This window comes from Thunnus maccoyii, chromosome 3 (assembly GCF_910596095.1).
Source record: "Thunnus maccoyii chromosome 3, fThuMac1.1, whole genome shotgun sequence".
Lineage (NCBI taxonomy): Eukaryota > Metazoa > Chordata > Actinopteri > Scombriformes > Scombridae > Thunnus > Thunnus maccoyii.
Genome location: NC_056535.1, coordinates 19,824,123 through 19,850,419, shown reverse-complemented (window position 1 = coordinate 19,850,419; position 26,297 = coordinate 19,824,123). Strand labels below are relative to the sequence as shown.

Sequence of the window (26,297 nt, the reverse complement as noted above, 5' to 3'; positions counted from 1 at the left end):
ACCTGCACACTCCTGAGAAGAGGTCTAATCTGGCAGAGTGACAACACCTGTGTGGCTCTTTTTTTTTTTTTTTGATGCACTTCAAAAACAAAAGGTCAATCTCAAAGTGTTCTGTATAGCACTACTTTAATTTTGCAGGTGATTCAAAGGCATCACTCATCATTTAGGTTTTGCATTTGAAATCTTAATCTGCAAAATAATTAGTAACAACAGAATCAGATACATGTGTTCAAGTAAGAAAATGCAAGTTATAAAATTCAAATATAAATTCCTGGGTTTCCACCATGAAATTCTTTATCTAAGGTGGTAAGCAACCCATATATTAACACATGTCGTCTTGTGATCAGTTTTGGTTGACTGTCACTTAAATAATACTCATATATATCAAACAGCAGCTCTACTCTTGTACCTTACAGGTTACTGTTCCTGAAAGTGTATTAAATTCTGTGCTGTTGAGGTTGACACCCTCTGCTGTAAATCTCTCCAGAAAAACCTGAATTCTGTCAAAACCCTCCGAAAATCCCAAATACATGAGTAAATGTAGTGCTTTACTTTTCATCTCAGTCTGAGGTCAGTATCACTTTCTGATGAGGGCAGCCTTTCATAAAGGGTTATAAGTATAGCTTTATTAATGGGTGTGAGAATATTTAAATATGCTTTATAGACCAATAATAAGAACAAATGTTGGAATGCTATGTCATGATTTTCCACAACCTTTGGCTCATGTGTATCCTGTAGCTTGTAATAATGCAGTGATATTTCTGTTTATAAAATATTCATCTACTATTATTTTACTGTCCAGCCCCAGTCAAGCCTGAAGTTATAAATAAGTCATCAATAAAGGGTTTTTACATAATCCAGTCAGCCAGTGTAAATTTGAATTATAATTTTTAAAGTTAAAGTTCCTTTGCAGCCCTTTCCCAGATGGTAAGTGCAACCAGTCAAATTTTTATTATAAATGACTTTTAACTGACTTACACAGCTTGAGTATAGGCTATGATTTAATAACCATCAGTAAATCCAGCACTTATAACGTTGGAGCCTTATTAGAAAGTCGTACCAATAATTCTAATGATGCAGACTAAAATACCTACTGAGCTGCCTCCACTTTCTTCACATTTGTGTTTATTCTGCAGCTTCTTTAACTTTGTATGTAATGTTACTAAACCATGTTTCGGACCTCTGAAGGTTCCACTCTTGTGGCCGTTTTCTATTGGCGCAGAAGTTCATTTAAGACACGTCAGGGATGCCACGAAACGCAGCCGGGAAATTGACAGCTCGTCGGCCAATCGCTGCAGGAGCCCGCTTCACTTTATGTGTGACGACACAGCGGCAGAACCAATCACAGCTCGGGATCTGGGAGGGGCCGGTTTGTTGACAGGAAGCGTGTGAGGCGGAATCACTACAGCGTCTTTCTCTCTCTGTGTATGCTTGTAGTTTAGCCTGACAAACAGGAATTTACAGTCGTTCACTCACTTGGAGGTGTGAGGACTTAAAATTATGCGCTTTAAGATCGAGCCGGGGCAAAGATGCAATGGAGGTCACTAGTAGTTGGTCTGGTCGTACTGAGACTCTCGCTCGGCTGTGTGCTGTGGCTAGCCTTCGGACTGGGACCTAGCTGGGGGTTCAACTTCCCCCTCAGTTTCAATTTGCACAAACTAGACTTGTTATTCAGGGAGGAAAAAGTTGCTGACTCGGGGAGTAGCTCGTGGTCTCGGCGTATACACGGCCACAAATATGATGAGGAGGCGACGACCTGTGCAAAGGTTGGAGACGAGTCACCCAAGAAGTCCTACCTGAGCCTCTACGATGGCAACAAGGACGAGTACGTGCGGAGGTACAGCTCCTTCCCGGACACGCTGAAGGCGAAAATGAAGGACATGGCCAAAGAAATGTTTTATTTCGGATATGACAATTACATGAAACATGCTTTTCCCGAGGACGAGCTGAACCCCATTGACTGTGAAGGCAGGGGACCAGACGTGCTAAACCCGTGAGTCATTCAAAGCTGCCCTGACTATCTTGAGCTGACAGGCACCTGCTGGCAACCAGTTACAACTTAACTGTCCTCTGCAGACTGAGCTATTTACATGTAGTTTGTAATCAAATTAGCTGCCGGTGTAATCCTGCTGCTCTCAGTGCTGCCCGCTGATGCTCAGTAGTGAAAGGGTTTATGGGTTCAGACACCTTTTGGGTTGGATAAGACAGGTGGTACCAAACTGGGAAGGGGTTTCAGGTGGTATCTGTAGTGTTTAATATCTTTTATCACTTCATTCGTTTGGAATTAGGACATAATGGAGATGTGTAATCCAATGAAGGTAGAGGAAACACATTAGGACTGTGTTGTCAATTAATCTGCTTATTATTTAATCAATTAACTGTTTAGTCTATTAAAATGACAGAACATGGTAGAAATCACATTACATTTTTCCAGAGCCTGATGTGACATCTTCATATAACTTGTTTTATTATGACCAACAGTCCATCAGTTTCTTGTTTTCACAAAAGACTTAGAAAGCAAACAAATATTCAAATGTGACAAGCTGGAAGCTGCTTGAGAATGTCTAAAAATGACTTGAATAAGGCCGCAGCTAACGATTATTTTCATTATTGATTAATCTGTCGATCATTTTCTCGATTCATGTCAAATCACTATTTCCAAAAGCCCAAGATAACATCCACAAATGTCTTGTTTGGTCCAGACCAACAGTCCACAAACTGAAGCTATTCAGTTCACTGTCATAGAGGACTAAAGAAAACTTCTGAAAAACTAAGAAATCAGAAAATATTCACATTTTCAGAAGCTGGAATGGGAGAATTTTGACTTTTTTTTTTGACTTTTAATCAATTATAAAAAAAATAGTTGGCCATTAAATTAATTGACAAATCATCGCAGCTCTACTATAAAATGCCAGAAAATTGTGAAAAATGTCGATCGCCATTTCACAGATCTTAAGCTGCAACCTTAAATGTCCCACCAACAGTCCACAACCCAAAGATGTTCAGTTTACTATGATAGACGACTAAAGAAACCAGAAAATATTCACCTTTTAAGAAGCTGGAACCAGAGAAATTTAGCATTTTTTCTTTTAAAAATGACTCAAAATGATCAATTGATTATCAAAACGGTTGCCAATGAATTTTCTGTCCATTGACTAATCGATTCATCAACCAATATTTGCAGCTCTAGATGTGATTGATTAATTTATTCTTAACAACCAAATTTTTTCTGTTGATCAACTGATTGATTAATTAACTAATTGTTCCAGCTCTGAAAAAAATCACACTCAACCAAAGACAAAAACAGAGAAGGGGTGCGAGAAATTGTACTCAAAGTACAAGAAAAGATCAAACACCCAAATTGTAAATAAAATGCTCAGCCTGCATTTCAGTGAAGCCTTTTTTCAGTGTGCAGTAGTATAGTTAATGTGCATTTTTTGCAAAGTCATGCTAGTAATAGTGCAGTCATTATATGAAGACAAAAAAAATCTAAGACACCTGAGATTATGATGTGCTCAATAGGTTAGATTCATAACAGAAGCAAATTTGCAATGTCCTCTAAAAGCAGGTACTTATGTTTTAAGAGGTCAGTTCACTCAAATTACAGGAAGACGTGTTTTACTCAGCCATGGAGGTATCTATTCATGCAGGTAGTTTCTGTTTTATGTGCCAAGGTTTTGAGATATCTGTGTCTGTGATCTCTGCTGCCACCCAAATACAATGAGGGAGAATGGATTTACTTTGTGGTGCTGAAAGCATTGAAAAATAACATTGGAAGTACTTTCTACTGAAGAAAGAGACACCACGTAATCGCATATATGTTGCAGGCAGGTTATTCTATAGCTTTGGTAGCCCTGGTGGCAAAGACCCTATCATCACTCATGCATCTAAGAACCAAACTCTTTTTAGACGCAGCACAGAAGGAGATTTGGGGTTCTTGGGGTTCCCCAGGACAACATTTCAGTGAAATGTGTGTCTATTGGCAAATGTCTGACAAATATCTTTCTTTGACAACTGCAGCTGTTGAGTCAACAGAGTTATCCAACAACATTCCTCTCAGTCACACAATGGAAAAGGCACTTTTGAAATGTCTAACAGGGTTTGTCTTCACTTTAAATATTATCTACATAAACACTTGGAGTTCTGTAAATGTATGAATGCGCTGTATGTTTTGCAATCTTTTTCTGCCTCTGTTGCATTAGTGAGCCACTACTGAGTTTGTATCACTTCTTGTATTTCAGGTCAAACATCAACATAAATGATGTTTTGGGGAACTACTCCTTAACACTCATTGACACCTTAGACACTCTACTGGTAAGTTGTTTCATACTCAGTTTCTGGGCTCATTATATCACACAGATTCCTGCAAAATTCTGCTTTTTCTTTTTAATGGTTCTCATAGAGGCACAGTTGGAAGTACGAAAATAGAATAAGTGCAGAATTGAAGTGTTTTACCTACTTGTTAGTATTGCACTTAACTGTGAACATGAGATTAGTAAGGAGTGAGGTTTTTTTCAACATCACCTGTTTTGCTAAAAGCAGTGTTGTGCACTACATTCATAGGCGCAGTGTTTAGCATTTCCTGTGATGTTATTTGTGGGTTTCCTTCAACTCTCTAAATTTCTTCTGACATGGCGTCAGGTGGAGCAGAGTTTCTACATTTCCCGTCAGTATGAATGTTAGAGACAGTCAAGGGTATCTCCTTAGAAAAGCCAAATGTTATCTGTAGATTAGGTGCCTTCTTGAAGAATGTTGTACCCTTATGTTGAACTTCATTACTACAGGGTGCTTTTGCTCTGTTCTGATTTGTCTGTGAGTCCATAAAAATCTGCATTTGAATCTGAAAAGTTAAGTCGCCAAAAGGATTTTTGTATATAAACAAATGGCAGTTATTTATTTCACCAGACTCTTTCTTTTAGGAAGATGTAAGTGGATGGTCCAGCTTATTAAACAGAGCTTATTTACAATAGCTGTCTTCTACTGTATAAAGATAAAATTTGACAGGAAGCCATACAGTAGTTATAATGTGGTGTTTCTCTCCAGGTGCTTGGCAATGTGACAGAGTTCCAGAAAGCTGTCAAGCTGGTCATAGATACTGTATCTTTTGACAAGGACTCAACTGTGCAAGTTTTTGAGGCAAACATCAGGTATAAATTTTTTATACTCAACATGAAACTGTCCAGCTTGCTTTAAGTACAACCGCTAATCTGGCTGAATTTTGAAGTTAATATTGAAACTGGCTGAAAATGACAAATAATTTGACCCGTGATTTCTCATACATACACATATATGATACTGATATCACGATCTGTGTCTTGGTTGGAACCTCAGTTTTATGTTTCTCTTTTCTTCGAAGGATCTTGGGAAGCCTTATCTCAGCTCACATTCTGCTGACGGATCCAAAACACCCATTTGGCAAGGTGGGCTTCGAAGGTTACGATAATGAGTTGCTTCACTTGGCTCACGACTTGGCTGTCCGCTTACTGCCGGCCTTTGAGAACACTAGCACAGGCATCCCCTACCCCAGGGTGAGTGAGACTATTGTGTCCACAAATTAGAGGTTAATTATTTGCACACATGCTATTCAAAAAGCACTATGTAGTTATTGTGAGATTGCCTGCCTTCCAACAAACTATACTGTAATGTTTGTTTCTTAAATGCAGGTGAACCTGAAGACTGGAGTCCCCCCTGACAGCATCAATGAGACTTGTACTGCAGGAGCTGGCTCCCTGCTGGTGGAGTTTGGGATTTTGAGCCGCTTGATTGGAGATTCCACTTTTGAGTGGGTAGCCAGACGAGCTGTCAGAGCTCTGTGGAATCTGAGGAGCAACGAAACCGGTCTGTTAGGTAAGTACAGCTGTGTAGTAATGCGAAAAATACTCTTTTCTATTTCTTCCTTGATTTCTGTTTGCTTTCTTTCTTTTTATTTTCTCTTAATGTAAGCTGCCAACACGGTAAAGGCTGCAACATGTAAATATGATGCCAATGGTCATCAAAAAATTTGTAGCAACTTTCTGTGTTTTTCTGTGTTTTAGGGAATGTAGTTAATATCCAAACAGGCCAGTGGGTTAGCAAGCAGAGTGGTCTTGGAGCTGGTATGGACTCCTTCTATGAGTATTTGCTCAAATCATACATCCTTTTCGGTGAGAAAGAGGACTACAGGATGTTCCAAGCTGCTTATGAGAGCATACAGAGCCATCTGAGGAGAGGGTGAGTCCAGCGCGGACAGGGTGTGACACCGAAGATTGAGTGCGTTTGGGTGCAAATAACCGGGTGTGTCGGTCTCATGAGGCAGCTTCTCATGAGCTTGTGCACCACCTGGAACATGAAACCATCGCAGCGATGTAAATGAATCTCTGTCAGTGTTATTTTTCTTACTGAAGAATGTGAAGTAGAAAAACTGAATTTAGAGGCTTGCGGCTGTTACAAGACATCTGATGGGCCACCGTCAGTCGGAAACACACAGAGAAACGTAACAGTTTCTTCTTCATCAACAACCACTGATATGTTGCCTTTGAGCAAAGCACACAACGTCCCAACTATTCTACTCTGGCTGGTCAGCACAAGAATGTGGTTACACTGTGGTCATTTCTGTATGTGAACGTGTGACATATGTGTGATTATGAAAGGACGTTACAACAACAAAATCATTTGGAACACACATGGAATAGTATAACATAATGTAAAAACCTGTTCTGCTTGTGTTTGCTTTTCAGGAGGGAGTCATGTAATGAAGGAGAGGGTGACCCACCTCTCTATGTTAATGTGAACATGTTCAGTGGTGAGATAATGAACACCTGGATAGACTCGCTTCAGGCCTTCTTTCCTGGGCTGCAGGTTAGATTATGTCCATTCAGCTACATGAAAATATAAAAATGTGCTGTGGTGTTTATATTAAAGTTAGGTTCTACCACTCTAGGTGCTAAATGGCGATGTAGACAATGCCATTTGCCTGCATGCCTTCTACTATGCCATCTGGAAGCGCTTTGGGGCTTTGCCAGAGAGATACAATTGGCAGCTGCAGGCTCCTGATGTGCTCTTCTACCCCTTGAGACCAGAGCTGGTGGAATCAACCTATCTGCTGTACCAGGTAACAATACTCATCTGTTGTAAGACAGTGCTGGTGGTGGTTGTTGGAGACTGTTATCTTTTACTCAGGAGACATTTTTCTTCTTCTTCACTTTCTACAGGCGACCAAAAATCCTTTCTATTTACATGTTGGAATGGATATTCTTCAGAGCCTTGAGAAAAATGCCAAAGTCAGGTGGGCATCATGTACTGAGTATCTTTTTTGGGAGTTTTACAATGCTTTAATGTATCTTCTAAGAGCTGAGCCCAGCTGTGTTATTTGCAGATGCGGGTATGCCACTCTCCACCACGTCGTGGACAAATCCAAAGAGGATCGCATGGAGAGCTTCTTCCTCAGTGAGACCTGCAAATACCTTTACCTGGTAAGTTACAACCTGAGCTCGTCTACACTGTATATGTTATATGGATATGCTACCATAATATGAGACCTATATACTGTGGGAAATTCTGGTCATCACAATATTGAATTATAGCCCAAATATTTATGACTCAAATGCAGTTAGCTGGTACAATTTAAAAAAAAAAAAAACAAACAAAAAAACAAAAAAAAACAAACAAACAAAAAACTCTTACTATTTAAAAACTACCCCATCACCCCATGTCACAAAATGTTTTTGTTAAAATTATTGCTGCAACTAACAAATATTTTCATAGTAGATTTTTCAATTAATGGATAAACTGTCTGTAAAATGTTAGAAAATAGTGAAAAATGTCCATCACACTTTCCCAGGTCTCAAAGAAACATCCTCAAATTGCTTGTTTTGTGTGAACCAAGAGTTGCAAACCCATATATTAAATTTACAATGAGTAAGCGGCAAATCCCAATATTTGACAGCCTGTAAACAGCAAATATTTAGCATTTTTGATTGATAAATAACTTTATTTTTTATAAATAACTATATTTTAAAGGCACCAGTAATGGGAATCTACATGTTGTCACAATATCGCTTTCAATGTATTTAATTGAAAATATCATCTTACTTGATTTTGTTTTGTTTTCTCAGTACTGTCATATAACTATGAAATTGTCTTTTCTGAATTGCAGCTATTTGATGAGGACAACCCACTTCACAAATCAGATAACAAGTACATCTTCACTACAGAGGGCCACGTTGTGCCTACAGACAAGCGCTTCAGGGAGAAACAGTGGACTGAACTGTTTCCTTGTGAAGAGGGAGCGCTGGCAGAAAGAGATCTGAACAATCGACCTCCTAGCAATGTCAGCAACGTAAGGCCGCTATCTTCTGCCAGCCCAACTCACTAACTTTTTATAATAGGACAAAATTTCTCATTTTACAGGTTTTGATATTTTGGTTACTGAGCCATTTTCCTTCATAAAATGACATTTTCTCCTTTTATCTCATTCTGCAGTGCAACAGGATCCCAGAGGAGCGACGGTATGCTCTGCCATTAAAGAGTGTTTACATGAGGCAGATCGATCACATGGTGGGACTGTTCTGAATGAGAGGATGCATGTGCTGACATTTACATGAACAGGTCTTCAGGACGACTCTCCCTCAAGTGCAGATGCAGTGAGGTTTGAAAGGATCCACTATTGGTCAAATTCCTCGTCCTCATGTGCTCAGGATCCAGACAGGAAACTCTGATACTGAGAAAGCAGTTGGATTACTTACTGTATTAATTAAAACGTGTGTGTGTGGGTGAGCATGTAGTCAACAACTTTGCTGATGGACAATGAGGAGTCGTGCTTATTACTTTTTGGCTGGAAGTGATTTTAGAGTAAGTGGTGTCTTTGTGTGGAGAAAAAAAATGTCTGTTCAGGTATGTTTGTGTGTGTTTTTTGTTACCTCATTGGGACGTTTTCCGGTTTAAATACTGACCTTGTCAGGACCAGTAGTCCTCATGGGGACCAAAGCCTGGTCCTAATGAGGCACAATGTAATTTTTGGGGTCCTGGTTAAGGTTTGGGGTAAGGTGTAAATTGAGGTTAGATTAACATTAGGGTTAGAGTTTGGGTTAGGCTGTCCACAATGAATGGAAGTCAATACAATGTCCTAATGAGGATAGCTGCGCAAACTTGTGTGTGTGTGTGTGTGTGTGTGTGTGTGTGTGTGTGTGTGTGTGTGTGTGTGTGTGTGTGTGTGCATGTGCGTGTTTGTTTGTGTGTATGTGTGTGTCTTGAAATTACAGCTGAGCTGTGAATTATAATATTGTGTTTATGGGAACAGTGCCATCTAGCCACACATATGTAAAATGTATAGCCTATAAAAACACTCACCTCTCTAAGAAAATCTCACTAAACATGATGATTAGTGCCTCTTTGTAGTTGATTCACATAACTAGATCAGTGCTTTTACATAAGGGCTGCACATTAACAGATAATGACAGGTGATGACTTATGCACATACTGTAAAAACCCTGTTTGCTGTGAGATTTTACCATGTTTTAGATTGTGCCTGAAGGAAATGTGTTGGTCCTCTGTAGGTTTGAGGATGGTTTTCCAAAATGTTGAAACTGTTGTCTGTTAAAACCAATATGTTTCACTACACATCATTTTCTCCATAAGTAGTATTAACTATGTTCAGGCAGTTTTAAAGTGGCTTTTGTCTCACTTTTGTTTTGCACATTTGTTAAGTAAAACTTCAGCCAAGGTTAGATATTTGCTATCCAGGGAGAAACAGATGAACAAACCCGAACTGCTTCCTGCCTGTTAGCTGTTCAACATTTCTGATAAAAGAGAGGAAAACAGAAGTATTCATCTCTCAGGCTTCTAGCTACTCGATGTCTTACAAAGGGCGAACAGATGTGCTGTGACTGTGTGTGAAAGAGAGGTTCACTCGTGCTGTTTTAAAGTGCCTTAAATCTTTCTTGGTCTTTTTGGATGCTGTACAGTGCATATTAGTTGTGGATAACATATGCTTTTTTTTTTAAAGGCCACTGGTGAGATGTCAGAATAGGTGTCATTCCATGTCTATGTACAGTTTCACACTCATAACATGAAGCTCCTTTTTTTAGACATGATGAAACAAGCCATAAAATGTCATTTTTAATGTTAATGAGTGAAAACACATTTGTCTTCCATCATTTTTCTGTCAGATGTATTTCGTACTCAGATTCTCCTGCATATTGATTTCTTCTTGTTTAGAGTAGATTAAGTCAGTCCACATGGAAGTCTCATTTGCTGTTTCTCTTTCACATAATTGCACATCAACATATCAATTAATTGTCTTGTGGCGAGAACTCAGGGTTTAAAGGAAAAACAAAAATCAATGAATGCTTTCATATGAAAATAAAACTTTCTTGAAATGTTGTTGCCTACAATGCGTTGGGGTAGCTTTAGGTATTTATATTGCAAAAGTTACTTTTTTATCTGAGGTTAAAGAACAGCCACACTGAACTTGAGTATAGTTGTATTGTGAATGTTCATTATTGTCCCACAAAGACATAAAAGTGTATGAAACTGATGTTTGATTCATGTATGGGTCTACTGAGGTACATTTTCTTACTGGTTTATCTTTTACCAAACATCGTTAAGTGTCCATAAAACTCAGCAGAGCTTTAGGCTGCATGGCTCAATGACATCACAACATACAGTATATAGGCTGCTTCTTTGGCTTTGTGAGACAGCAGTTTAGTTGATAATATGAAGAGTTATATTATCAAGTGTTCTCTAAACTGCTCCAGGCCATAGAAATTACATACATTTTCAAATTTGCTTACATTCCCCCAACCATTTTGTCTCAGGTTATCTTTAAAGAAATAGTTTGACATTTTGGCAAAATTCACCATATGCTTACTTGCCTAGAGTTAGATGAACAGATACTGCTTGATACCAGTCAGGAGCCTGTTTCGCAAAAGCAAAGTGTGAGCACACAGACTGCAAATGGAGGCAGCATCAAGTTTCACAAATGTTTGTTGCTCAGAAATTACATTTGCAAGTCCTGCAGGGCTCTAACATGCTCATGTGTAGATCGATGGGAATAATGGTGTTAATTCTGATTTGTAAAACATGTCATAATTAACTGGTAAAGGAAATGATCTTGTGTTGCACAAATTTGATGCAACATGCTTCAGTACAGTATATATGAAACTGCCTCCAGCAGCCAGTTACCAGCACCTCACCAATTAGCATGTTATATCTTGTTTGTTTAATCCATACTAAAACTGAAAGAAATGTGGTTTTTTTTTCAGGGGGTCATGTGTCGGACTCTTTCTTTCTTGAGGATTAAACAAACAAGATATGATACTGTATGTTACATAGTGAATTTTAGAGGTGCATGTAAGCAGATTTATTACCTTTGGACAGAGCCAGCCTAGCTGTTACCCCGTTAAGATAACCGGCTACTTGTGGTAGCTTCATATTTACCGTACAGACAGTGGTATCCATCTTCTCATCTAACTTGGCAAGAATATTTCCCAAAATGTTGAGCTCTTCCTTTAATCTGTTTGAGATTAAAGGTGAAGGCTGTTCAATCCACTGGGCTCATAACACTAGAAAAGCAACCTAAAATATTCTGTGAAATTAATAAATGACAGATTATGAACAAGACATTGCTGTGTTGCTTTTTATTTGTGAAAAATGGAAAAGTACTCAGTTTTCTACAGAAGCTTTAATAGGTTAGTCAAGGTTTACAATGATTGGTTTCTGTACAGGATTATTGGCTCAGAGGCCCGTTAACTTTTAGACAAGGTTTTTATAAATTAAAGTATATTACATCTACCACTTAACAGTATTACAGATCAACATGGTATCACCACACTTCACAAACTGTCCAATAGAAATCAGTTTAATTATATACACTGGCCCTTTTCAACTATTGCAAAAAGTTACATCTTCTAACAATGACACTTTCCTTAAAAATTCACTTCTATTACCTGCTTGTACTACTGTATGTCACAGCTTTTATGTGGTGTTATTCATTTCTGTACATAAAAACCATTTCTAATGACAAGTTCTCATTAAATCTCTAACAGAGGTTGAAGTGCTTTTGCAGGTGGTGAGGCCATCTTGTTTGCTTTTTGGCTGTACTGACCGGTTACTGGAGCATACAAACGGCGCGTTAGCCTTGACATCTATTCACGAGTACATGTGAGAAAAAAATCACTTTATGCTGACAGAAGCTTTTGATGTCTTAACTACAGATTGCATAGCCCTCCAAAGACGAGTTCAAAGAGGCTCAAGAGAAAAGTTAGCTTGACTAAAATTCAACTCATCTGAAATCTGCACAGGATTTTCTGACGTAGGAGCTGTCTTCTGGTCTCAGTTGACCCAAAGTTTTCGGTCAAAGCTACAACTTAGTTTTGAACACAACAAATAGATTTTTTCTTTTTTTTTGCGTTCGCCTATTTGAGAATGGCTGTTTGGGGGGACAGTTTCTCATCTTGGGTCCTCAGTGGATGTCACAGTTTGAATAGAGGAGGGATTTGTGGAATGTGACAGGGCTACAACAGCACCCTGTAAAAAAAAGAAAAGAAAGAAAAGTCACACCGGTTAGTTGGTACAAAAGTTAGTCGTAATTGTCATGACAGTTCTTTGTAAACTTTACTCACCTTCTTCGGGTTTCTCAGCATGGCTCTTAGAAGAGACCACAGTCTTTCAGATTTTCTTTGATGATGATGTCGGTTACGGCGTCAAACACAAACTTGACGTTCTCTGTGTCTGTGGCACAGGTCATGTGAGAGTAGATTTCTTTGACGTCTCGGCGCAGGTTCAGGTCCAAGAACTGCATTTTGATGTAGTTACCAGCATCCTCGTAAGTATTGGGGCCTTAATGAAAATATATCAAGATAAAGGAGAAATATAATTTGTTTGTCCAAAGTCTGTTAATCTGCTGCAATTTATGTGCTGTGAGAACCTCACCATCATATTCAGGGAAGCACATGCTGAGATGAGCTTTCTTGATCTTCTCGGTGAACACATCTTTCTTGTTGAGGAAGAGTACAATGGAGGTGGTGGCAAAGTAACGGTGGTTGCAGATACTGTTGAACAAGTGCAGACTCTCGTGCATTCGATTCTGAAAGGAAAAAAAGTGCGCCCCAATGAAAAGGATAAGACACAAATAGTACAGAATATTAAGTGTAAAGCAGATAACTTGTAATTTCAATTTCATACCACTTCATCATCCTCCACCAGCACCATGTCGTAGGCGCTCAAAGCAGCAATGAAGATGATACAGGTCACACCTTCGAAACAATGAATCCATTTCTTTCTCTCTGACCTCTGGCCACCCACATCAAACATTCTGCATTGAGACAGAAGCAGGATTTTCTTTATTATTGCTGTTAGGCAATGCAATAGGAGCATTGTTGATGCTGTTGAGTTATTGGTGCCCTCAAATAGGGCAATGATTCATGTTTTGTCACCTGAAATTGAGATCTTTGAAGGAAAACTGGGTCTCAATGATACCAGTGGTCTTCACTCTTGATCGCAGCACATCTTGCTCAGTGGGCACATAGCCTGGCTGGATCAGTCGCTCCAAGTCATTCAGGTAGCTGAAAGACAATGAAATTAATTGATTAACAAATACTAATATAAGACCTTGTAACAATTTGTTTGGAGGTTTCAGAGGGTGATTTCTTACTATCCAGCGGAGTCGTTGAGTTGGTATTCTGAGGCCCTGTCAAAGCACGCCTGTATGCCAGAATCCTTCCACAGGCGCAAAATGATGTCTGACATTTCTTTGGGCATGGTGCCTTCTTCAATGGTGTCTGCAAGATGCATGAGTTTCCTGGCATCGTCCTGCAGGGAGGATGACACAAACAGACACATACAAGTTATGCTTGGTAGCATATAGGAACGTGATACCAGCAAAGTGTATGGAAGTCTGTCCCAGCTGTCATTACCTGCTGATCAGCGTGGCCGTAGTTGATATTGAGTGTGGACATGGCCTTCACAATGGCCATGATGGACTGCAGGGTGTTGCTGTAGATGATGGTAATGAACTCCAAGCACTCTTCAAGTGAGTAACCATCTTTGTGGATAATTCTGTTGAGGAAAAATATGATTACTATGTGATTTACACTCATGTATGATAAGAAATGAGGTATTACTCACGAGAAAAGTAAAAGTTCTTACTTCATCTGTTTGACAATGGTGCTTTTGCCTGACTCTCCAGCACCTACATGAAAGAAGATAAACATATTTAATGTAGTTATTTGCATAAAATAGGGAAAACTTCATTCCAATGTTTATTTTTTTATTTCTTTATATCTTTTTTGAAGGATTTGGGAGAAATATAATTCTTAACTATTGTTTTTGTGCTTATGTTTTGGGTTTCAGTAACATGTATAATAAAATAATGATGTCCTCATGGCATTTATCAGACAGAGGATCCAAATGGGTCATAATGCTTCTTACTTCAGATCTAATCTTGTTCAAAGCTGATGTCAGGGGGAACTTTCCTATCCCTGACCTACATTGTCAGGAGGATCAAGCTGCAATGTGATACAATATCTGTAACAACCTGACAGTTATTCAGAACGATAAATGCCCAATAATAACAGTATAGTCTTGTACTCGGCAGCAAATTCATCATTGTTATATATAGCACAGACACATTTGGTGTACAGAATTTGCTGGTACTCAAATAGAAAGGTACACCTAAATTCATAAATCTATTTTTTTTTATCTCACTCAGATAACAACATATTGTCTATAATGTATTTAGATTTTGGTGTTTGAATGCTGCAGCCACTAGCTCTTTTACATTTGGGCTGGAGAGTATCTGTGTCCTTCAGCGTTAAGCCTTCGGTGTTGGAGGACCTGTTGTTTCAGGATTAACAAGGGATTGGCTTGAGTGATTATTATTGTGTCTTAGAAATTCAATGACACAGGTAATTAACTTCACTCAGACGTGTTGCTCAGTTTCATCGCAGTTAATATAAAAGCACTGGCTCTTGAAATTATGCAATTAAGTAAATATTTTACATTTATTCAGATTAATTTGTTCTAATTTAGGTGACGTGTATCGAAGCTAAACGAGAGACAAAATAACTAAAATTACAATGGCTAGGTATTGGTATGAATGCATTGTCCTCTCATCACCAAACTTTTTACAAAAAACAGATTAATGCAGCACTTAGAGTGATCTCCATATAGACAGCTGGGTTAACTATCTGTCATATAGGACCTGAGAAGCCTCATCACCTCTATGGGGCCTTATGGGGCCCTTAAATATGTGTAACCAGATGATGAGGTTTCCAGCGAATACATCTGAGCCCCCAATGAGCCAGCTTGACTGACTTTACCTAGCAGCAGCAGCTTGACGGTTCTTGCATCCTTGTCGGCATCTTCCTTCAGCTTCTTCTCCAGCTCTCTGGAGCGTTTCTCCTCGGCGCTCGCTCCAGCCCCCATCCTACTTTTCCCGGCTTGGGCCCCTCTGCTAAGCCAAGTGTCAGGAAAAATTGGAAGTAGGTCCTAGCTGATCGCCCACAGTCTGGCCGGTGCCGACAATTACGCAGCTGATGCGTCAACTGCCTGCAGCAAACACTGGAGAAGGTTTGAGTATTTTCCTGTCTTAGGAAAGGATTTCGGGCATCCTCTGCCCACCTGACTGGGGATGGCCAATGGAGGACAAGGACAGGAGTCTTTTAGGGCAGAGGGAAAGGTGTGAGGAGAGGCAGACATACATCAGTGTAGGAGTGATCTAACCTTTAGGGGGACTTTGCTGTGCTCAGCGGAAGATGAACATCGGCTCAAGTGCTTATCTCTCTATGCCGTTCTTAGGGGCCTTTAAAAGAGAAGCATGTAGAGTGAAATAGCTTGTTGGTTACCTTGACTCCACATCAGGACCAAAATAAAAGTTAAATCTGATGTGAACCTTGTGGTCTGGAATGTTATATTATCTGCAAAGAAGTCCATTATAAGGACAACAACTTTCCAGTCTCCATTAAAACAAAAGAACTGGTACCTAGTCCACACAGTACAACAAAAGATAATTGGGGTCACTGAAATAAATAACCAAACCATCAACTCCCGGTCCAAACGTACAGTAAGACACTCATATTTCTTATAGGATACTGCAGTCTGAAGGATGAGCTCTGAAGTTCTTAAAGAGCTTTGCGGTTTCACCTGACAGATCTCATTGACCTCAATCTGAAGATGGTTAAGGATCCTAATCTTCTCACTTTCAATTATGTATGCATGCATGTACAGTATGTGTGTTCATGACCATTGAGCTTCATTCTCCTACACACACAGTATAGCTATCACTTGTCTTTTTCTCTTTTTTTATGTAAAGCACTTAAAGAAAAATGATCTGTGAGTTAAGTTTTTTTAATCAGTTTAACTTTATTGTGCTCTCAGGCTGTCAGGTACCCATGAACATTGAAACAAGGGTTTCTTGCCATAATCAATTCCCCTGTTCGTACTGACCATTAGAAGATCCTTTCATAATGCACTTACAATGCACAGGCTCCTTCTGTGCAAAAATGTATTTAAAAGAGGAATGATTACACCAAGTAAAATGTGTCAGTGTTCATATGGGCACCTGACTGTTGTTTTAAGACAGACTTGAAAAATAGTGAACCCGTCCTTTAAGCTTCACGAGTCATGATTGTGAATGAAAACACTTCTGCAGTGTCAGTAAAACAATAAGCACTGAGATCAGTGAGCACATGCGTGTGCCCACCACTGGCAAACAGAATAGAACCTCTGTTATTATAAAATATAGAGCTTTAATTTATTAGTCAGCAACATTGATGGGGAAGAAAAGATAGTAATTTTTACAAGTCATTACAATAACATCAACTGTGCATTATATCATACATTACTTTTACCTCAACGACCCAGAGCAAAGTCTGCCAAACAGAGAAAATAAAACATGTACATGTTTGAAATATATGCAAATTTGTTTTGCAAAGTTTCAAGAACAAGAGAGAGAAAAAAAGGAGACGTGAGTGAGTGTGAGAGAGAGAGAGAGAGAGAGAGAGAGAGAGAGGGAGAGAGAGAGAGAGAGAGAGAGAGAGAGAGAGAGAGAGAGAGAGAGAGAGACAGAGAGAGAGACAGAGACAGAGAGAGAGAGAGAGAGAGAGAGAGAGAGAAAGAGAGGATTCAAAATTACAATCTGACCTTTCTGTACTTTCAGCATTTCCCACCCTAAGAGGTGTGAGCACTTTCTTTCTTGCACTGATAGTATTTCCATAGTCCCACAACGAGAAAGACATTCACCGACATCCACAGCAACGTAGCATTTTAGACAAATACCATATACATACACTGTACATGCCATGCACAATGAGAAGCCACCTTCTGAAGATTTTGGTACAGGTTTCTCATCAGGTTTGGTGGTGATCAGCTTGTTAGTGGTTGTACTTGTGGCATTTTCTACTGTATGGAAGTTGCTCAGTACAAACAGTTTTATATGAAGTCTGTGGCACGTACTGTATGATAGCAGAATGGTTCTGAACTAGATTGACAAAAAAGTTGCTGTCGCTGTAATCTAATCAAAGTGTAGTCTGATTACATGGCCAAACACAATATTTACTTAGAGAAACCAATATTTAGCATGAAACTGGCAGGAATGCAAACTTTTGATCTGTACTCCAAGATGAACTTGAGAGCTAAAAAAAAAAAATCCTGTATGTTCTCCCCTAGATGAATATACTGCATATGCCACAGATACATGTTAAGTATTTACTGTTTATCAAGATCACCAATTTGGCAACAAAAGGTGCTTTGTCTCTAATATATATTTTTTTAAAATCACAAACGGTCACAAACTCACATATAGCTGCCTGCTGGAATTTCTTATCTCCAACAAGAGAAAAGAGAAGGCAATGTTATTTTCAGCTTTCGTGTTGTTAAAAGACCCTTTACCCCCCAAAAAACAGCTTATCACAAAGTTCACGTTTGTTAAGGATACAACATTGAGATGTGACATTCACATAGAAACAAAACAAACACTTGGCAGCAAATGATTTTGGAAGAATTTGGGCGGGTAATGTAACATCTTTACTCGAGGCCAGGCTGGACCGCAATCATGAAAGGAGAGATTTCTTGACCTGCCCCAAAGGGCCTTTCGTTCGTTCACATATGACTGGACGACCATGACATGTTGTCACAGCTGCAGTCTGTGGGCATTTCTGTCATCCTTGCATGTCCCATGAAATGCCATTTTTGTCATCTTTCAACAGCTTATATCTTGCAGTAAAAAAAAACTGATATACAGTAGAGAGTTCTAGTGAGGAAGTTTAGGGAAGTTCGAGAATTTCACTGAACCAGTGACCCAACTTCTGGCTAAGAGACTGAATACTGCCAGCAGTCAAGAGATCCAACATGGTCTGAATACCGTCAGTCCTTATCCATGTGTGGATACTCCCAATGTCCCATCTGGGTTATTTTTGCTGTTTCTTAAAAACACCAAACATAAAGATATTTTCAACATAATAACACATTGTAATAAACAATAACACTAACAATAATATTATAATAACAACAATATTTGCACAGATTTACCTATTCACAAAAAAAAAACATGTTTTCTAGATAGGTACAAAGAATTACTTTTTACAACCTACAATAAATATTGTGTTTTTTTTCCAACAGTTACATAGAAACTGTTTGACGCTGTTGCTTTTGGTTGCAGTATCAGTCTTGTCCTTTATGATAATTTTCTATGATTTGACTGGAGTCATTCCTCAAAATGGAGGGTTGCAGTGTTTAGGAGGTGGTGTGAAAAGGTAGACTGGGGGTGTTTTATAGGGTGTCTGTCCAGCTCCTCATGTCTCAGCAGGAGTTGTTTGCTCATCATGATGCCGACGGTTGCGGGGCTTCTTCTGTTCTTTCAGCTCCTTCAGGCTTTTGGCTTTGTTGTCCCCGAGGTTGCCGTCTCCAAGCTGCCAGTAATCCTGACAGTACTGGTTGATCAGGCCCATCTCTGGCTGGCTCAGGATGGTCAGCAGGTCCTTATACTGGCCGGCACTCGGAGTCCAGGCGCTGGATTGCAGTGGAGGGAGGGCGGGGCTGCCGGTCTCCACCAACACGTTGTTAACCGTGCGGCTGGAAAGGACCACGAGCTGCAGTTTGACGAGCGTGTGTTTGAAGTTCTTCTCAGTGGACGTGCACTGGTAGATGCCGCTGTCAGACGACTGCAAGGAGCGGATCAAAAGGCCTTGTTCTGTTTTCAGGATGCGTCCCTCTGAGCGAATCTGGAAGGAACAGGAGGACAGTGAAGAAGACAATTTTATTAACTTATTATAACTTTATGGTTTTTAAAGGATAGGTTCACAGAGCTTGTGAGATACAGTTGCTTATTAAGACATGCAGCAGATATGCAGCAACATTATAGCATTCATTTGGAGTCATGTTTCGATCCACCTGATTAATATAAGTCCAATATTCACTCTCTTTTTACTCTGCTTTGGTCTCCACCCTCTGCTGAGGGAGGTATCTGGTGCTTGAGCTGCTAAATGCTCCAATATGTTCACCAGCTAGTTGCTAATTTTGTCTACTTGCCGAAAACAGCTGCCTGTTGCTGCTGGAAACGATAAGAGCAGTGAGAGTGAAACAAACATTAAAGTTGGGGGCAATAAAACCAAAACAATGGCTTCAAAGTTGCTATAAAGCTCTGGGAACTGGATGTTTGGATGATGTATCTCTTTGAGGGGGCAACTTGTCACATATAAGTAGTCATGTGATCAATTAATTGTAGCTGCTTTAAATGTAAAATGTTTTTCAAATGACACTCATAAATTCACACATTACTTGTTGTTCCATGGATGTGATTATAAAGACAGATCCAAATGGTGAGGAGAAACAACTGCCTTACAGTAAAAGCTTTGCTCACCTCTTTCCTCCGGTCACTGTTTTCTCTCTGAAGGTGCCATTTGAGAGACACATGAGGAGACCTGGCCTGGCACTCCAGGAATGTTGTGCTACCCTCCACCCCATACTGAACTGTCTCCAGCGTATTCTTATTGGCTGTAAAACAATCAGTAAAATACAAATGATGTGTTACTGCTAAGAAAAAAAAAATTTAACTACATAAACAAAAGAAGTAGGTAAGAAATTCATTGCAATAACAAACCTTACAAACTAAACTGAAATCTGAGACTGACACATCATTTCAATAATCTTCTTATTTCCACCCTACTGGCAGAATATTTGATGGGCTTGGGTGTACTACATGTGCTCAATGCTCACCATTAGAGTTATAGCCTCTGCACTGGCGGATTGGGTTGCCGTACTTTACATCCTGCCGACGGCTACGCCTAGAGGGGTCAGATCAACAGTCGAAAATAAAGAGCTTAACTTCAAGACAAAAAAAAAAACATCACATGAACTAAAAGTAAGCAATCCACATGTAAGAATACCTAATTTACATATTTGTGTGTACACATACTGATACTCAGACTGTACCCATGCATGTCTGCCTGCGTATACTATCTTGATACTCACCTCTTCTGTGAGGCTGAGTATCTGGAGCAGGATTTGCCATCCCAGGCGCAGTACGGGTCCCTGGCCAGACAGCAGTCAGCACAGGCCTCCCCGTACACATCACAGCGATGAATAGCCAGGTTGGTCACACCCAAGACTGATCCTACATACAGTTGTTGCTATAGAAGAAACGGGTAAAGATTAGTACATAAAAAATAGATATCAAATAGTAATACCTTAATTTTTTTTATGATTATGAGACATCATACTGTATAATTGGTGTCTTTGCTATAATGTATTCTATTAGTCTAAGTTGTTCCAGGCTAACTTACCCGTTTGGATGAAATCTTCATGGTGGTAATTGGAGTGGGAACCTGCGGTGAAACGAGTAACAACAGCTTTCATTTTTGTCTCATATGACAAAAAGAATACACATAAAGGTTGAATGGTATAGACAGAGAGGATGGGTGAATAGACTACTGTATGGTGAGGCGACTGACCTTAAAGACCTCCACTTCCTCCAAAACCAGCTCCTCGGTCTGCAGGTCATCTCTAGGCAAGACAATCACTTTCTGAACTGTCCCCCGATCTGAGAGACACAAGAGAGAAGAAAGTGTAACCCCCGGCTCTGTTTACCTTTTAAGTTATTGACCTTTGACCCTAATTTCCAAGAGAGGTTGCATTTATTTCTTCCTTCCTTTAAAATGTCTTAAACAGAGAAATGATTTGAGGAATCATTCAATCTGATCAATTTATGATTGAGAGGCAAAGACAGATCCATTGCTTGTTTGTGAATCCTCTCTTATACTTGACAATAAAATTCAAACTGCACATTGATATGACTATTATATTAGTGGACAATCATCATATAATGTGAGTTTAAGCCTTGGAGTACTGACCTGTGCCCAGGAAGAGCACCTCATAGCTCCCGTCAGCAGCTGTCACTTGGTCCACTGCAATTGTGGTGAACTCATAGTCCACGTTGGTTCTGACCACCAGGGGGTGCTTGTGCACTGGGTATACGGCATTGTACATGGTAGGATGGTTTCTCATGAAGTTGATAACCTCATCTGGGTAATCCTTTGTGGATTTCATGTTGGGGGTGAAAGTGCCGCCAGGACACTGTTAACAAATAAGAGATTTAACTGTTAATCCTACTCTTGTGCAATTTACCAAATACCTCTGCAGTAAAAAGATGAAATTTTATTTATTTTTTAATGTTTATAACTCACAGTGCCAGGTCGGGGGTAGGGGATCTTTCCAGTGTAAGCCACCCACTGGTAGTTGGGCCCTTCTTTGTGGGCAAAGGGGCCATTGAAGACCATACGGATGTCGGCCATGGAGTAGACACACACTGCCGAGCCTTTAAACACGGATCTTGAGGAGGACAGGAGAGAAAGCGTGAATACAGAGACAGCCGCTAGAAGATACAGATGAACTCACTCCCTGAGATAATTACTGCGGGCACTCTCTGCGACTGGTAGGATCTACTTCCTTCCCACGTACTCAGCCTGCCTCTTACAGGAACGCAGTAAAACATTATGACGCACAAATACACTCTCAAACCGACTCAACTAGAGTCAAGCTGTCTGACACACTGACATACAAACACCCACGTACTGCAGAGAATCGCCAGAGCACAGGCTCTCGCTGCCATGTGGTGGGTGTACTATGTTTGTAACTCCTGTCATGGGCCTCTATCATTAGCACTGCAAGTGTTTTTATCAGCTGGGTTTAAACGCGCCTGATGCCCGAGGAGAGGATGGAAACAATAACAGTATTTGTTTCTCAAATACATTAATCAAGACATGTTTATTGTGACTCAGTGCGCACCTCTCCCTGCCTTGTGTGCAGCCAGAATCTCAATTTACATGTCTGGTTGGTTGTGTTTTCTGATGAATTTTTAATGCTATGTGTTTGGAAATGACAACTTGCTATCAAACCTGACCTTTGTGGAACTATAGGACTCAGTCAGTCTCTCAGAGGAGCACGACTCCCTCTGGGCTCCAGATTCGCTGCCTAGTTTTGTCTTTGTAGCCTGTAACTGACAGGCCATACGCAACACAGCATTTCAATATCAGAGAGAGCTGACACCTTCAGGCTGAGTGAGAAATGAATAAAAAACTACAGGGAGAAACCAAAATACACCTTTCCCTCCCAACTGCATAAAAGTTGTAGAGTTTGAGAAAGCTGTCAGACACTTACCCTGAAACTGAGAAGACTCCATAGATGACAGGATTCTTTGTGTCTTGAGTTGGCTGGATATACACATCCCCTAATAGGGAAAGAAATAATTTAGAGTGATTAGTCACAGTAATAAACCATGAATAGGCAGCCTTTCTACAGGAGCACATTGACTACCAAATGATGAATGGTCAGACAAAGAAAACATGGTATATTAAGTAAATATTAGTGTCTGTGTCTCGTATCAAACCATCTAAAGGCTTAATTAGTTCCCAGATTCCACTTGGTTCCAACCCAAAGTTATTGTAATTGTGACATATGGAGACTTTTTGCTTCTTAGGGAGGGAGAGTTAAGGGAGAATTTCTCTTTCACTGTAGAGCTCGTGGTTACCAGAGCCTCTATGAGATCCTCAATCCAAAGTCTTCCGACACTGAAACTACAGTTCCTGAGTCTCAGCGGGGAATAGAAGTGAAATAGAGATCTCTGGTGAAACATGGCTTTAATAGGAGCCATATGCATCCAATGACTTTGGGGTTGAGGCAATTGCGAACCCTACATATCCTCTGATGGCTTAATGAGAGAAAAGTGCAAGGAAAAACAATAAGGAAGAAAACTGAAATAAATTTAGTAGACAGGTTGAGTAGAATAACACGGCACCCACAGTTGAACACAAAGGTCCATTTAATCTTTTGTATCAATGGGAAACGAGTTTTGTTTTAAATGGCCTTGAACAGAGAAGGGCAACTGGAAAATACTGATAACAGTGAAAAAGAATGACATCCTATCCTCTCCTTTATAACCCATTTTAAGATCTTTTTCATGGTTATCTATAAAATAAGAGGCGAGGCATTAATCTGACACACCACAGCAAGAATGTAGAGCCGCCCTCACTGATTTATCTCTCAGATCTCACCTGAATGAAGCAGCATGTAAAATAACCAAATGTTAAGCCACAATTATGCATGTGGAATTGGGGATGAAATCCAATAACACATTGTTTGATCCTTGTGCCCTTGGCGTTTTCTAACACGCACAAAGTAAACAGGAGGAAGCTTAAATCCACATGACTTGTACAGAAACATCATTTCTGACTCTGCAAATATGCAAAATCAACAAACTCAACTTTGATAATGAGTTTCATGCCAAGGTATGAAAATGACAGGTAATGGCTGTGCACTAAAAGGAAAAATTAACTTTTGGCAAACAAAGTAGAAATTCATAACCCATCTGACGCCAGTTTGACAGACCTCCTGGCTACAGAATGAGCGCAGCGAAAAAGAGAAAAGAAATAAATCAGCAGAGAACTGGAACAAGTTGCGTCACTCTAACTTTTGTTTCTGATGTGTCAGATCAGACGGAGGCTTTGAGGCATTCTCAGCATCACATTAGCAGAGACACATCACTGACTGCTGTGAGCGCAGAAAGAACACAAGCAAGTGGGGATAAATAAGGTGTTTTAAAAAGTAAAATAAAAGAGAATGTGGATGTTGCAAGGAGGACTGTCAAATGACTATAGATAGTATATTGTTATTTCCTTAATAATCATTTCAAGGGACCTACACTTTGAAATATGTCCACTCAGAAAAAATACAGATATAACAGAAAAAACAAACAGAAAAGCAAAAGCAAAAATAGTTTCTCCATCTACAGAAAAGTAACAGAGGGGGGTGGTGGTGGACTACAGTGGCATGAAAAATAATTCAATGAGAAAACAATGTTTCACTCCATAATTACAATTCAGAGAGGCAATAAAACTTTATCGCCTACACAGTCATTCTCATTATTGTCTGGCAGACATTTTTGTCTCTCTTGTGTCTGTGCGTCTCTTTCCTCCTGTCTTTATAATCCTCCTTTCCTCCTCTAAAACACTGAACGCTTTCTCCTCTGTTAGTCTCGACTCTACCTCACCATCTGAATCTACTCCGCTCTCTCCCCAGAGTCCTCATACAATCACTCTGATGCCTCTGTTGGGCTCCATAAGGACCAGTGGAGCTGGAGACAGAATACATTTCTACCAGACGCTCTGTGGTTGTGGGATGGCTGACCGCAGCGCTGTGGGATGTTCCGCTGTACCTCAGGACTCACAATGACCTCACCATGAGTGCTCATCTGCACTGAGACTACAATGACCTGCTGCTGCGCTGTGGACAGACGACTAAAAATGCTGCAACGTCACTGACACTGAGTGCTCTTAATGCAGAACATACATTTGCAATTTGCAAAGCTTCATCACAGCAGGAATAAGATGTTACTACACATTCAGTTCATAGTTGTGTTTGATGCACAATCACTGCGTGAATTATTTAATACTGTCATACATACTGAATGTGCATGTTGTTGGCCATCATCTGTAGTCTATGCGGTGTGTTTGAGTGCAATTTTTAACAGGAAATGAAGGCTCATGTCTGTCAATGTCAGCCCTCGTTTTTTCAGATTAGCTTTGTGTTTCAGGATCATGTAGATCACATGCTGCATTTAATTATGTTATTTTGGGTTAATTTTAAGATAATTATAGTATCATAGCTACACTTTGAATGAAAAGCATTTTTCTGACACTTTGCCCACATTTTTGTGAATTAAATATGAAACTTATGAGGTTAATCATGTCCCAACATGACAGTTTGGACAGGAAAGGTGTGCAATGACACAAAATGCTCACCATATGTCAGAAAAGTTCTTTTTTTTGTTGTTACTCCAAATTCAGTTTTTCATTACATGGCTCACGACACAGTGACTTGGTGCCCAAAGGCTTTTTCTTCACAGAAGGTAGCCTTTGTTTTGTGTATTGCTTTGTTTTTACCATTTAATTAGAAAGCTTCCACACAGAAGACTTAAAAACTTGATACGACAGTATTGAGTTTAACTTGAGTCCATCTCGTCAGCTGGACTGGCAAGATGGACTCAAGGTAACGTAAGTTTTATCTTGCAGCTGAAATTAGTATGCACACTGTCTTTCTATCATGAGATATTTTGTGTAAATTTTGAGTTTCATTTGTAAGTTAGAAAATGTTTTTCTTCTCAAATTTAGCAAAAATCAGTGAAAAGTAGTGAAAGATTTGCTGCTCATACAACCAGTCATTACAATTTCAAGGATACTACAAATCCCTCCTTAATCCTGTCAGTCATGTGAATAACGGACAGGCCGGGGATGATCCACAGGGGGTCGGACTGATCCCAGCTGCTCATTATTTTGATTACTCTGTATGCGTGTGTGTATTTGATTTTCTATCTCTTGCTTTTTTTTTTTTTTTCTATAAAAGTACAAATTCTCTGCTGATCCTGTGGCTGGTGCTTGAAAGCAGAATGATCACAGCCTTACAGTAAGGACGTTACCTACAGGAGCCATGTTGATGTTCAAAGGAAGATACATGTCAAGCTTAACATGTATGAGTCTGTGATACCTTAATCTTCCCAGCATTGCTGTACATATGCAGAGACGTGTTAAGTGCCGAGTGTGTGTGTGTGTGTCCCTACAGTACAGTAAGCTGTTGGCCCCACACACTGCAGCAAAATCTGAGTACATGTGGATTAACACTGTAGGCCCTAAGACTGTAACATCATGGTGAAAGTATGCAAAGCAAATGGAGGGCAAAATGTGAGGCGAACTCTACAAATGGGAAAGTTGTTACTGAATCTGTCAACAAGAAGTCCATCTGGAGACCTTTGTTTTGCATTGTCGTGGTTACAC

The 26,297-nt window shown here is 39.8% G+C and overlaps 3 protein-coding genes across 4 annotated transcripts in view; 1 reads left to right on the top strand and 2 right to left on the bottom strand.

Annotated features, from left to right (window-relative positions):
- The first annotated feature begins 1,357 nt into the window (after nucleotides 1–1,357).
- edem1 (ER degradation enhancer, mannosidase alpha-like 1) lies at nucleotides 1,358–10,358 on the top strand. The gene is made up of 12 exons (XM_042407274.1): nucleotides 1,358–1,993; nucleotides 4,242–4,314; nucleotides 5,044–5,147; nucleotides 5,357–5,528; nucleotides 5,664–5,847; nucleotides 6,036–6,210; nucleotides 6,717–6,837; nucleotides 6,920–7,090; nucleotides 7,191–7,264; nucleotides 7,355–7,451; nucleotides 8,135–8,317; nucleotides 8,461–10,358. The coding sequence occupies exons 1-12, from the start codon at nucleotides 1,530–1,532 to the stop codon at nucleotides 8,548–8,550; spliced, it is 1,908 nt and encodes a 635-aa protein (XP_042263208.1). The 5' UTR covers nucleotides 1,358–1,529; the 3' UTR covers nucleotides 8,551–10,358.
- A 1,305-nt stretch (nucleotides 10,359–11,663) lies between these two features.
- On the bottom strand, nucleotides 11,664–15,415 carry gnat1 (guanine nucleotide binding protein (G protein), alpha transducing activity polypeptide 1). The gene is made up of 9 exons (XM_042405504.1): nucleotides 15,297–15,415; nucleotides 14,125–14,167; nucleotides 13,893–14,034; nucleotides 13,631–13,788; nucleotides 13,413–13,541; nucleotides 13,162–13,291; nucleotides 12,910–13,063; nucleotides 12,600–12,816; nucleotides 11,664–12,504 (listed from the first exon to the last, which is right to left on the bottom strand). Exons 1-8 carry the CDS (start codon nucleotides 15,400–15,402, stop codon nucleotides 12,626–12,628), a joined length of 1,053 nt encoding a protein of 350 aa, XP_042261438.1. The 5' UTR covers nucleotides 15,403–15,415; the 3' UTR covers nucleotides 11,664–12,504; nucleotides 12,600–12,625.
- A 2,333-nt stretch (nucleotides 15,416–17,748) lies between these two features.
- sema3fa (sema domain, immunoglobulin domain (Ig), short basic domain, secreted, (semaphorin) 3Fa) overlaps nucleotides 17,749–26,297 on the bottom strand; it is a 47,865-nt gene continuing 39,316 nt past the window's right edge. Inside the window, exons 11-19 of one of the 2 annotated variants that reach the window (XM_042405502.1) lie at nucleotides 22,630–22,699; nucleotides 21,657–21,801; nucleotides 21,324–21,546; nucleotides 20,925–21,013; nucleotides 20,757–20,798; nucleotides 20,446–20,603; nucleotides 20,191–20,273; nucleotides 19,835–19,968; nucleotides 17,749–19,196 (exon numbers count right to left, since the gene is read on the bottom strand). In XM_042405502.1, the coding sequence (XP_042261436.1) occupies nucleotides 18,768–19,196; nucleotides 19,835–19,968; nucleotides 20,191–20,273; nucleotides 20,446–20,603; nucleotides 20,757–20,798; nucleotides 20,925–21,013; nucleotides 21,324–21,546; nucleotides 21,657–21,801; nucleotides 22,630–22,699 (1,373 nt within the window). In that variant the 3' untranslated portion in view covers nucleotides 17,749–18,767. The remainder of the gene's footprint in view (nucleotides 19,197–19,834; nucleotides 19,969–20,190; nucleotides 20,274–20,445; nucleotides 20,604–20,756; nucleotides 20,799–20,924; nucleotides 21,014–21,323; nucleotides 21,547–21,656; nucleotides 21,802–22,629; nucleotides 22,700–26,297) is intronic. The other variant, XM_042405503.1, reaches the window with a different exon arrangement.